The following is a 13,347-nucleotide window of genomic DNA, read 5'->3' on the forward strand; positions in this document are numbered from 1 at the left end:
AGTTGTAGTAGAGTGAGCAATGATGAAACTGGCTCTCCAGCAGGCTGCGACCTTGCCTTGTGGCCAACTCAGCATATTGTTACTCCTATAAGAGGAAAGAGATGACCTCTTTAATTGGATTGGGTCAGTCCTTTATGGGACATATTGAGCTTTTATGGGCACCTATCTGCTCACTTGCCATAACTAGCTTCTTTCTTGGGCAACTCCTTCCCTTTCATCTCAAGCCTTAGTTCAGCTGACACCCTAATTATCCTAAATCAGATTTAATTATATTTTATTGCCTAATGCTCTTCCATCTTTCACTTAACATAATGCTGGCCTGTCCGACCTGGGATGCGCCGGCTTCCTCGTGATTGATTTGCTGACAAGTCGGAACTGCGACAAGAACTGGGATCAGGTGAGTTGCCCAACAATAGGCAGCTCAGCCTCCAGGGGAAGCGCTGGCACAGCTGCAGGACTAATGGCATGTTTGTTTAATATAGTCTGCTCTGACGTGTCAGTTAGGTGCTAATTAACTCAAGTGAAAAGGGGAGAAGAAATGTTCCTTCTTCATCCAGTTAATCTCACCTTGTCCTCTACTTTAACAAGAACTTAGTCAGTGTACTTTGAATGTTGTGTCAGTGTGATGTGACATAATGGCCTCTGATGCTTTGCTGCTTATCAGAGTTGTTTCAGGCTTTCAGGAAGCGTGCATGAGTTGAAAATACGTTTAATTAGGATCACCTGTGCCCTGATTTAGTTTCCCTTAATGCTTAGTGACCCCTGCAAAACACAAGATGACTGACCGCTTGTTTAAATGCTTGATAGGGCTTCCATTCCTGGTCCCAGGTTCACTTTTTGATCTTGTTTGCCTTGTGAGAGATCCAAAATCTGTTTGCTTTGCCTTTTGTTGTAGTTGGCAAATGTGAGATTTTCATCAGGGTGAGGTTTTGTAGTATCCCAGGCTGTTGAACAGTATATTTAATAAGCTGTTGGTTGTACAACAGTCTTTTCCCAACTCTTGTTGTGATGAAAATCTCTTATGTATTCCTTCCATCCAGTGCAGGTGATTATGAGAATTGCCTTTTCATGTTGTCTGGGTTTTTATGGCAAACAGGGTGTGTTACTTTGCAGCCCCAATCATTGGTAAGATCTCAGTTTGATACTATTGAAGTGATTGACTCAGGAAAACTGATACACAAGGTCAACATCCCATTGACTAGAGTGTTTACATTTCCTCTGTGCTGAGCAGAGGCCTAGACCAGGCCAACCTGTCCTGCCTTGCCTTCATTTAGACTTTGGCATTTGCCTGTTGTTCTGTGAGGCATGCCTCTCTTTTTATTTTGTTAGATTTCCTCATAATGAAATATCAGATGGCTCCATTTTCCATTAAGGACAGTATAAGAGGCCTGTGTGTGTACTGGGAAAATTCCCCTACTGCGAGCGTTCAGTAGTGTTCTTTGGCAAGTGAATGTGATTTGAACTGGAATGATCTTTATCGCTTATGTTACTTGTCTGTTGGACAGTGTCTGCTTGGCCAGGAAAGATGATAAGACACAGCCACACTTATTGCACTTGGACATGTGTGTGCGTGCGGGTGAGAGTGTGTGCGTGCGGGTGAGAGTGCGTGCTCTGTAGTTCAAAGAGAAGCTGTGAGTCAGCTGGAAGCCTGGGAAAAGTGAACCTGGCAGTGACAGACTGTTCCAAGCTGATAACCGCTGAGGAGTTATGGAGTGTTAGTGAATGCGGAGCCGGGCAGTATCTCACTTTCTGGAAACAGTTATTTGGTCTGGGACTCAACATCTCAATAATGGTTCGGCTACTTGTTGGATCACTCCATCGTGACCGTTTACTTGATGTGAATTTTTAGGGATGCAACAACACAGAGTGTGCCAGAACTTTCAGATAAGTAGTGATTAGTAAATGTTATCTAAAGGATACAATGTTTAAATTGGTTTTCAGATCTGGGCCTTGAACATTGTAATGTAGGACAAATAGGAGATCAGTTGGTGGTGATGATCACAACGCTGCAAAAGCTTCCATGTTGAGGCAAGTCCCAGTTGTGCAAGCTATGGGCGTGTTGTCATGTTTCTTTCTGTCTGCCATTAAAGGAATCGGCCAATAACTCATTAAACTTTATGCCTCCTGCCAAAATGATTCAGTGATTTCCCCCCTCCACCACAGTCGCCCTCACACAGGTTTGGTTGGGTAGTAGATGAACCAGGCTTGTTGATGTTTTCCACTTGGCAGGGATCCATCTTTGCTTCTCATGTAACTGCCTGTTAACTGATAATGTGCTGTTCAGTTTTCTAATTGTTAGAGGTCACCAAAGAGTGACTTAGCTGGAGTACAAACCGTAAGTCCCACTTGTGGTTTCTCATAAAATTCACATGTTCTCAGTGACGTTGAATTCCTGTTTTTAGCATGAGCTCACCATATGTGCACACTGTTTCAACAGTAAGGTCTGTTGTACTGATGCATTCATGTGTTGTTGTTGTATAGGCTGGAAAAATGACTCCCTTCACAGGTAATTAACACCAAAGCAACAACATGCTACCTGAGGAGCCAGAGGACTCTTGTTCTTCGGTTGTAATATTAACACGCTGTAGGTTGAGATGATTAGGTGTCACATTACCACTGACTCACTGAAGTTCAGTGTCAAGTGCTTGCAGCCAGTTGTGAGTCAGAATAAACTGTAAAGCCTGTTGTTACTGATGAGCACTGCATTTCAACTAATAACCACCCTGATTCTGGCACAAGATGAGACTAATGACTCCTGGAAAAATGGAAAGTTAAATGGCTGACAAAATAAGGTAAAGCCATGAAAAAAAGAAGCTTTAGGAATGACTCATACCTTTTTCTTTCTTTTTGTGGGAAGTGAAAAGGGGTTTTCCTTTGAGAAGATTTGTTTACCATGAAGTCATCGCAGCAAAGTGGCAATGCAGAATTTTTGAAATGCCTCCGGGCAGCGCTGCTAGGGGCGAGCATGGGCTGTATTATAGCAAGTAGGTGTTTCTAGTGGATGCTTGAGCACTGGAAGTGGATTACACTTTCTCACAGTTGCATACTTTCTTCTTAGACTGTGTCGTGTGGGCTCGCAGACTACATTGTTTGTTCTCTCATGTGTAAGCTGATATCGGTGTGAGCGCTACCGACCCTGAATTAGACAAAGCGTTTTCAGGAGAGGTGAAATCAAGACAGGCCCTCCAGAGTGGAACACTCATTTAGTCTGTCTTTTTCTACCTACTCTTCTTCATATACATCTGTATTTTATTTTTTTGTATTGACTTTGTCTAAAAAGCATGGTCTTTACGCACTTCAGGCTGGATTGTTCACAGCATTCATAACACTGTTGGAGGTATATAATTTAGCATGAAATTGAAAATCCCGTATACATTACAAAACGAGGCTGTGCTTTCTCAGAGCGTTGGGAATCATCCGCTGACTTCTCTCGCCACATTTTATAAACATGTGGAAAAACCTTATTTGGGAAAAACAGTTTCCAGAGAGCACAAGGTTACAGTGGCTGAGATGAAGACATATTATTGGCACTGCAGTGTGAAATATCCTTTTCTGTGTTCTGTTTTCTTGTTTTGAGTTTTTCTATTCCTTACTCCAGTCTGCCCTTTGCAGGCCGGCTCTGTTTGGATTGTGTTTCAGTGCATCAGACGCCCTCTTTCATGCTAGACCAGACCACTGCCTATGTGTCAGTCATTCTGATTGTTGTGATGCAGAGACTTCTGCCTCTGGTGTGCTTCATGTTGCAGTGACTGCCTGCTGAGCCTGCTCTTGGCTAACTCGTCTTCTGTCTCTCTCTTGTGTTCCTCAGAGGTCCTACACTTTGATAGTGGAAGCCATGGACTACAACAATGAAACCAGTGGTGAGTATTTGTCAACCGCCACTTTACCTTCGCTTCCCTTTTCACCCCATGACAGCATCTGGGAGGAGTTATGTTGAAGGTCAGAAAAGGAAGTTTCTTCTTTCTGAGCCCCCACCCCCCCAACCTTCCTCCACATGGTCTGCTGGGTGTGCATGTGTTTCTGTGTTAAAGTGTGTTGACAGGTGACTGTAAAGGTGGGAAGTGAGGGGGAAGAAGAAGTGGAGACAGGATAGACGGGTGGTGGGGGAAGTGGAGGGTTTAGGGAGAGAGAAGGAAGAGTAATGAGATGGAGGAGCAGCAACGTATAGAGAGGGCCACATGGATGAAAACATTTTCATTTGGCCGATGAATGATGGCAGGTGCTGCCACCCAGGGTCGAGGTCACACTGTCTCACTGTCACTAAGGCATAAAACAGTTCATCCAGCCCGGTGCTGCGATCTGCCTGCAGTCACAGCGCAGAGGGCCGAGGTTACTTCTGGCACAGGCGGGCTGAGGACTGAGCTCAGAGCAGTGGGGGACTTGTCAGTGTACTGCTCTGAGACTGTGGCTGTTCTTCCCATGAACATGGTGGTAACATGTTGAATCTACATTCTGGTTGCCAGGTTTGGTTTGTACCATAAACTATGCAGAGATTCTTGCCGGTTGGCGGTCAGATTGGCAACAGAATGGCGATTCCAGTTGAGGGAGGGTCTTATCACATGATTGTTTATGCAGGTCTGTTGGAGTTCAACAAGATTTCAGTCTTTTCTGCTGTATTTGCCGCTCCCCAGAGAGCTATTAGGGCAGTGGTGTGAAAAGCCCCCTGAATGTACACACTCGGTGCTGGTTAAGCTCCTGTGAGCTCCACTAGGCTGGCTCCCAGTTCTGTTACCTTCATAATTTTCTGACTATTTGAAGTGATATTTAAATGCCAGCTGATTCTAATCACAATAAAAAAGCTATGTTTTAGTTTAATCCATAAATTTGCAAGCACTTTTACAAGTGCTTTACAAATTTCTGCTCCAGAGCACTTTTGAAAATCGGTTTATATCCAGTGTTTGAGAAAAGTAGTCACTTTTTTTTCTAGCTTAACATTTTTGATTGTCTCTTTATAAAGTGAATTCGATGCCTAACCTCTCTACGCCTTTTAATGTTTATCTGATAAATGTTTAGCTTGGAGCCAGGCAGCAGGTAGAAGGGATGTGCTACTCCTGACGCTGCGAGCCAGCGGTCGGTAGAGAAATGCCGCACAGCTTAGTTCTGGATTTCAGACCACTGTGAAATGTTATTGGGCATTGCGATTTCAGTACGCCACTGCCAATACGCAGCATGGTAAATAAATGACAGCAGCCCCCCCCCCCTTCACATTGCATCACACTACACAGAGAGGCGATCACCCAGCGGTCAGCCACCTCTGCTTGTGTGAGCGCAGTAAATAACGGCTATGGCATATTCTTTCATTCTCTCCCATGTGGAAGATTTAGATATTAAGTAGTGAGTGCTACATGTGCGAGTGAATGAGTGGTGTTACTGCACAGGACCTGTACAGAATGTGTGTGTGTACAGTGTTGTGTCTGGAGACTGGGCTGAGCGTGTTTGCACAGTGTGTTTGCACTGTTTGTGATGCTCACTACAACCCTTGGCTCTCAGGCCAGCAGTTGCCTGTTTTACAGAATCATAAGCACTTCACATTTGACATAAAAATAAGTCTGTTTCTATGGCCAAGTCTTGTTCAGTGTTGAGCCCCTACAAGTAGATACTTGTAAGTGAAAAAGAGTTGACCTGAATTTTTGCCTTCTTTTACTACAAGAATGTATGTGAGAAAAAAAGTGCTGATGGCACACTGGCAGGCGTCCCAGCAGTGACTGTGGCATCGGTGTCCTTGTGCTGTAATTTATGGTAGCTGTGGTTCTGTCCTCGCCTGAGCAGATGCAGAGAGCAGCATCTGAGCCTCGTAATATCCTCAGGCTGTAAACCTGAGAATCTGAAACCAGCCAGGGAGAGTTGGAGAGAGAGCATGAGGTAAAAAAGCAGTTAGGAGTGCTGATTACAGACGGCCTTTTCCTTCTGTCTACATTTCCTCCTTGTACTTTCCTTCCTCTCTAGCACACATAGTTGCTTTAATTACATATAATCTGCTATCTAACAAGTTTGTGTCAGAACTTTTGGGTTCCCACTGTATGATCACAGGATATTGCAGATCTCACATGTGTAATGTCATTATGTGGAATCCTGCTGTTCTCTCCCTAGCTCAATATATTTGCTGAATATTTAACAAGAATTTTGCAGTCCATGTTGATCGTGCCAAAACTGATGTTTTATGTACAGATGGGAAGCTGATAGAGAAAGCCTCTCATTCTGGCATGATCAACCCCAGCCTGCACTGGCAGAAGCTGACCCACAATGGCCCCGTAGCCCAGTTCGAGTACCAGATCCGTGTCAGCTGTGACGAGCACTACTATGGCTTCGGCTGCAACAAGTTCTGTCGGCCCAGGGATGAGTTTTTTGGGCATTACACGTGCGACTACAATGGAAACAAAACCTGTCTGGAGGGGTGGTCTGGACTTGACTGCAACACAGGTAAGCTGCTGAGATCACTGCCTGGACTGACGGGTGACATCACTGTAATGGGAATATTGCTCAATACAGTCGTCTTGAGAGAGATTGAGTAATGTGTATGATTATGAATGAGTCTTCGAGCGGTTGGATTGTAATCTGTGATTCATGCTGAAACGCTGTGTTGCATGGTTTTCCACCATTCAAATAAAGGTTTTCATTGCCTGTATAACTAGGCATAAACTTTTATCCCCAGGAAATCAGTCTAGGCAAATAAATGTCTTACTAAACATTTTACTGTGTTATCTGGCAAGGCAAGCTTGTTGACAGCAGTGTTTATTCTCATGGGCTGAAATGTCTTGAGGGTAATAAGCTTTAATCTAGTTACCAGGCAGTAAAACAGTTCTTCTTCGTCTTCTAGCTATATGTCGACAAGGCTGCAGCACTGAACATGGATCATGTAAGGAGCCAGGTGGATGCAAGTAAGTGGCTGTTCTGTGTGATTTATTAGTCTGTTATTAATGTTTTATTATATCGGACAAATGTGGTTTGTTCAAGTGTCTTGACATGCTGTGGAGGCTGGTGCCAGAAGCCAGTGGGGTCACTCAGTCAGGTCTGTAGGCATTGTGTTAAGGCATCAGTTCTATCATGGCACAGATCTTTCCCTGGGTGTCCTGGACTTTCTAGCCAAGAGAAACATCAGTATTGGGGCTTTGTATGCAGGCTGAGCTGTTTGTCAATCTCAAGCTGCCAGTCTGGAGAAAGGAGAGGTTCAGCTGCCAAGACACAATGTTGGAAATGTAGCCTTTGGATTTCCCTCTGAGGGAAGTGTTATCAGTCAAATCACATGTAATGTTCAGATGAGCCTTCAAGTGTACTGTTTGTGTAGCTAATGGCTTCCTAATGCTGTTGATGCACACAGCCAGAGGAAAAACCAGGCACAGATGGATATCAGAGCCGAGACGTTATGCGCAGTAACAATTGTATTTCCTCCGCATCCTTGAGGTGGCCCTGCACTGCCCAGCTTTTCCCACAGCTCAGGCATTGGTTGTTTTAGTTGTCTGCTTTGGCCATAAGTCAAGCACAAGGATGATCAGGTTTGTCAATTTTCCACAGAAGCTTTGTTTTTCCCATGCATTTGACGTCATCAGTCTTCTTGTAAGTGCTTGTGTGGCCACTGGCAGAACAAGAGATTGAATTGCTTTAGTCTCTGCACAGGTGTGGCTATATTTAAAGCTCTGGGTTTAGCTCAGTTTATATGCGCTCTGCCAACAAACTCTCCAAGCAAGCTCGACTGCTGTTGTAGTCAGTGAACAGTTTCCCATGATTGGGCTGTTGTGGAGTGTTAAATAACAGCAGTACATAGCAACATTAGCTGCAGGCAAGGGCAGCCTATTTGTCACTGACTTTGTCAGCAGACCTAATGACTCTCTGTGGGATTTTCTTTAGCCTTATGATATTCACAGCTTTCATTGGTACTAATAAGGTAGTAATAGTGCACCTGTGGCTCAAGACTGCCACAGTAGAAAATTGGGTTGAAAAGCCGGTTCTGCACAATGTAATGGCTTTAAACTGTTTGGGTTGGTGCTGGGGAGTCCTGCTCTGCTTCTCATTGATGTATCTTCCTGTCTCCAGACTTCACAGCAGAACTGTATCACAGCACTGTTATCGGTATAATTATGTACCTAGACCTTTCTGTGGTCAGCAGGCTGTATTTGATTTGATTTGATTTGATTTATTCATTCAAGCATGTAAAACAGTTGATATGTCAACACATGTAATTTCACACATATCCAACAATAATAATCCAATATCAATTTACTTATACCTAGTACATGCTTGAACGGAGTAGGAAGAAGTTATACTTATCTAGTCCTACCCCATGACATCATCTTACAACTTTGAAGTCCTAAGCAATATCTCTACATAAATAATTATCCTCTACACCACACAAGTAATATACTAAAGAATTATTACAGAGTGCTAACATTCTTACCCCACACCCACAATGTTCCATCTAAGTATTCTCCTCCTTTGCCTGATTCCCGACTCATGGAAATGAGGATGGGCAAGCGTGTTAACAGCCCAGAGGAGGACTCAACATCTGCGAAGATGTTGCCAAGCCGCAGGCAGTATCGTTAAAGGGAGCATCTGGTCGCATGCTAATGTTAGCCATACTAAATGTCTCATTGGAACTTTAATTCAGTGTTTGTTTTTTCCATTTGGTAAAATGTAAATACTCCTCTGTTTCCCTGTCCCCAGGTATTGTTTAAAACCTCTTGCCTAAACATCCTGCAGCTTAAGTATCATATGTGGTCTTTTTAAGAAGCAGCTCAGTTGTGAGAGCAAGAATGTTCCCTCTTTGTTCCATTTATGCAGCTCCATGCTGTTTACACTGGTGTGAAGTTCATAAATTCAGATTATCTCTGTATTGCCTTTGAAGGAATTTGGAATAAATTGAAGATTAAGGTATTAGCGTTTTCAGATACCGCAGCGAATCCCTGTATTTAACTAAATGTTCTGCATCTGTTGCTGTGGCTCACTTTTAATTTGTGTCCCACTTAACAAGGCTGATGGCATGGCTGTCTGTTCATCTTGCAGGTGTCTGTATGGCTGGCAGGGACAGTACTGTGACAAGTGCATCCCCCACCCTGGCTGTGTTCATGGCACCTGTGTAGAGCCCTGGCAGTGTCTATGCGACACCAACTGGGGTGGCCACCTTTGCGATAAAGGTTAATTCCTTTCTCTTATGCAGCTGCGGTAAATGTAGGAGTGGCCCTTGTTGCGTCAATACAAACTAAAGCTGTGTGAAATGCTTTCCCAGATCTGAACTATTGTGGCACTCACCAGCCATGCCTAAATGGAGGGACATGTATCAACACAGGACCTGACAAGTACCAGTGTACCTGTGCTGAGGGTTACTCTGGTGCCAACTGTGAGAGGGGTGAGTATCAGTGATGCTCAGTAAGATAACTTTAAGCTGCTCTTTCTTCCTCACTGTGTCATTGCTGCTGAGGTTTAAAGGGCACTCAAGTTTACCAGTGAAGTTTACTCACCACGAAGAATACTACATAGCTCATAAAACCTGCTGTTTAATGTCTCGTGTAGCTCTGTGGAGGTTTCTAAAGTCAGGATTCCTCAGCTTCTGCTGCTTTGATGTAAAATGCCTGACTGCTAAAACTTTAGGCCAGCGACTGAGGGAATTTGCTCTTGATAAAACTTTTTTAACCACTTTTGGCAAATAAAATGGAGCAAAGTTGCTTCAAGAGTCCAAGTGAACTTTAAGTTAAATGTACATTAAAATCTACATTTTGAATGAACGTTCTGTTTCTCAAGCACTTAGTTTGTAGTTATAAGTGGGAAGGTTCTAGGTTTAGAGAGCCTGCAAGCAAAAGATCAGAGGTGCTTTCTGTTTTACATCAGAGATGGTGGTAACTCTGCAATAATCTGTTTCCACTTGAGTGCAAGTGGCCCCCCAACATCAGGTAATCCAGCAGTTTGATCTTCAGGGTGCGGTCATTCATTCACTCCTCAGGTGTTTGAGACAGGCGGGTGTGGTACTCTGGTACAGCTGCTGTGAACACTTACTTGAGATGAGTTTTCGCTCATTAAATCTGAGCCTTGTGGGGTGTTGACAGCTTAACTGCAAAGATGTCAGGAAACCGTGCCCTTCATAAGAGGAGGTCCACAGACCAGGGGATATGTAAGCCTAATGAAACTGAGGCCCCAGGGTGCAGAGCTGCATCCTCTCCCTCCCTCCTTGCCAGAGGATACCAATAACCGTCCACTGATCTGCTCCAGTTGCCTAGTTATCATTCATTTGTGATTCCCCTGAGACCCACTCATCTTTAACTCATCCATAAAGGAGAAAGTTCGAGCTGAGACTACCCCTCTCCTGTGCTCTCTCCTGCCGCTTTTTCATCTTGTGCTGCCTTTCAGAAGAAGAATGGCAGGGTGTCAGAGGGAAGTCACGGTGCATTGGTCAGGTCAACTTGGCATGAAAGATGATTTCCTGTAGGCGCGGTCTGCCGAGCGGGTAATGAGCGAGATGGGAGGGGTTTTGAGCGGGGCTTGTCGGGGTGGTGGTGATAGGTGATGGGTGAGAAAAGGAAGTCAACTTCTTGGTGTGTTCTGCTAACGGTGGTCCCAGGAAAAGAAATTAGATTTTTCAGGGATGAGAGTTAAAAGCTGAAATGCATTTTTACATCTGATTTGTTTTGTTACAAATAATAGAACAAATTTGGTCATATGATTTCACAGTGAAATATTCTCCTGACGGCAACAATAGCAGCGGAACATCAATTTAAATATCATGTTATTAGCCAAAAGGATGAATATTGTCCAAGACAAGGCAGTGATTATAATTTAATTACAAAATAAGTGTCATACATTGACACAAGGAATATTCAAGATTGGATTTTTCATTCTAAAGTGACTCACAAGGGTTTGTATGACCTGTTTGCAAAACGTTTTCTTTTTCTAGCGGAACATGCCTGTCTGTCCAATCCATGCTCCAATGGAGGGAGCTGCTCAGAAACCAGTCAAGGCTACGAATGTCAGTGCGCGCCAGGCTGGAGCGGCCCCTCCTGCACTATTAGTAAGACTGAACTCATCCTGCACCCATTTAATGTCCCCTTCATAGAAAGTATTATGTTTGATTACCAGAACTGACTTGTCTTGCACAGATGTGGACGACTGCTCTCCAAACCCCTGCAATCATGGAGGCACCTGCCAGGATCTGGTCAATGGTTACAAGTGTCACTGTCCTTCACAGTGGACAGGGAAGACATGTTTGATAGGTGTGTCACCTGAGTTCATTCCATCTTTCCACCTCTTTACACCCGATCACCTGCACATGCACATGCCACTAACTCCTTTTCTCCATTTCTAGATGCCAATGAATGCGACAGTAAGCCTTGTGTCAATGCCAACTCGTGCCGCAACCTGATTGGTGGATACTTCTGCGAGTGCATCTCTGGTTGGACAGGGCAGAACTGCGACATCAGTGAGTTCAAGCCTGTCCAGCTCCTGACTCCTTTCTTTCTTTCTTTCTGTTCATTCAGTACAGGCTGGATTAAAGGTGGATCAGAGAGGAGCAGCCTTTTCCTGCACTGTAAATGAATCTATTGTATCATTATTAGGCCTGTGTGTGCCCAAGACTGTGGTGATTAGAGATGGCTCAAAACAATCCCAGGACTACTTTCACTTGGCAGCAGACAGGATTGCTCAATACTCCGTGTTGCACTGATACTATAGCCACGTTATCCAGCTCTTGAAAAGCACTCTCTAGCTCTGACTGTGTTTTTAAAAGCCCCTACCATGGGAAACAAAGCCCAGACTTGTTTTCGAAGACATACTATCTAGTCAAGCTATTCAGAATTAATCTTCAGATTTGTTTTTCTGTGCAGATATAAACGACTGCAAGGACCAGTGCCAAAATGGGGGAACATGCAAGGTACGTGTTGGGTCAAAAGCCATTCAGCTCTATCTGGTCTGACTGCTTTGTTTGCCAACTTGCTTGTTTGTTTTGTTTCCCCCCCGAAGTCTGAGACATTTACAGTGGTTATGTAAATAGCTGTAGTAAATTGTTCTCTCCAAAGTGAAAGAGGAATTGCTGTAGAATTCCTTGGTGAAATTAAATCTGAGGGGAGTGGGTTCAGAGGGGCTTCTGAGGGAGGTACATACAAGGTCCTTGACCACACTAGATTGAATTACCATAAACATTATTGTGTTGAGCTTGTGCCAGGAAAATGTGTTGAAATAATTGTGGAGCTGTGTTCCCCCAAACCCCCTCACCCCCCAAGGCCTCACTGTTAATTCTGTTCCTTGGTTTGACGGTTATTGTTTGGGCCCCACCCTGTCACAGCAGTTAATCAAATTTGTGGCTGCATGAGGTTAAGCCTAGTTCCTCTCTCTCTCAGGACTTGGTGAATGGCTATCGGTGCATGTGCCCCCCTGGCTTCGCTGGCGAGCACTGTGAGAGGGACATCGACGAGTGTGCGAGCTCGCCGTGTACGAATGATGGGCGCTGCCTGGATGAAGTGAATGGCTTCCAGTGTCTGTGTCTGGCTGGGTTCTCAGGAAATCTCTGCCAGGTGAGACATGACTGCCACCACCATCCCATACACAACTAAGCACACAAGCATTCATCTTCCCTGCCATCATTTAGCATCTTAAGTCCTTGCACTCATCTAGCCTCCTTTTTTGCTGGTATCATTGGAAAGTTTTCCTGCCCCACCCTCTTAAGTGGCTGTTGTTCCACAGTTCTCGTTTTTAAAAGGGAGTGCTTTGTTGAAGCTGCTCCTGGCTACAGCTGGATACATTCCTCAGTGCTGAAGCCCAGACTCAGAGGACGGCTCCCATGTCTCTGCCTTGTTTTTCCCCTTTCCTTCAAGCACTGTGCGTGTGTTGTTTCCTGGCACAGCCTGTAGGGAGGATGCTGTGGGTTTTGCTCTGTTTAATGTAGCAGAAACTATGTTGGCTATCAGTTTCACCAGTCTCTATTCAATACCCTTCTACTCTAGCTGGATATTGATTACTGCTCACCCAACCCGTGTAACAACGGAGCACCCTGCTTCAACCTGGCCACGGACTATTACTGCGCTTGCCCAGAAGACTACGAGGGCAAAAACTGCTCTCACCTGAAAGACCACTGTCGCACCACCACGTGTAAAGGTACGTCTCTCATGCCTTCAGTAACCACAAGCTTTTCGTTCTTGTTTCTGAAAGGTGATCTGCATAGCGTGCTGTAGTAGAACACTGAACACTTTGCCCACATGGGCAATAGGTATATTTTACTTTTGTGCATGGAAGTTCCTCAGCTAAGGTGAGCAGTTTTTCTTGTGTGGCTCCCATGATGCATGCCCCCTTCATCTCCTCAGCAAAGGTTTTTCTCTAAGTTTCTTGGAAACCTGGCAAAACACTGATGGCACTATGTGTGCCCTTAGTAAC

General features: G+C 44.5%; 1 protein-coding gene across 1 annotated transcript in view; it reads left to right on the top strand.

The window, feature by feature from the left end:
* jag1b (jagged canonical Notch ligand 1b) overlaps window positions 1-13,347 on the top strand; it is a 24,992-nt gene that overhangs the window by 2,950 nt on the left and 8,695 nt on the right. The window contains exons 3-13 of the mRNA XM_020601821.1: window positions 3,809-3,860; window positions 6,169-6,420; window positions 6,818-6,878; window positions 8,998-9,128; window positions 9,221-9,340; window positions 10,880-10,993; window positions 11,082-11,195; window positions 11,288-11,401; window positions 11,805-11,851; window positions 12,318-12,491; window positions 12,921-13,071. Of these exons, the coding sequence (XP_020457477.1) occupies window positions 3,809-3,860; window positions 6,169-6,420; window positions 6,818-6,878; window positions 8,998-9,128; window positions 9,221-9,340; window positions 10,880-10,993; window positions 11,082-11,195; window positions 11,288-11,401; window positions 11,805-11,851; window positions 12,318-12,491; window positions 12,921-13,071 (1,330 nt within the window). The remainder of the gene's footprint in view (window positions 1-3,808; window positions 3,861-6,168; window positions 6,421-6,817; window positions 6,879-8,997; window positions 9,129-9,220; window positions 9,341-10,879; window positions 10,994-11,081; window positions 11,196-11,287; window positions 11,402-11,804; window positions 11,852-12,317; window positions 12,492-12,920; window positions 13,072-13,347) is intronic.

This window comes from Monopterus albus, unplaced genomic scaffold (genome assembly GCF_001952655.1).
Source record: "Monopterus albus unplaced genomic scaffold, M_albus_1.0 scaffold3.1, whole genome shotgun sequence".
Lineage (NCBI taxonomy): Eukaryota > Metazoa > Chordata > Actinopteri > Synbranchiformes > Synbranchidae > Monopterus > Monopterus albus.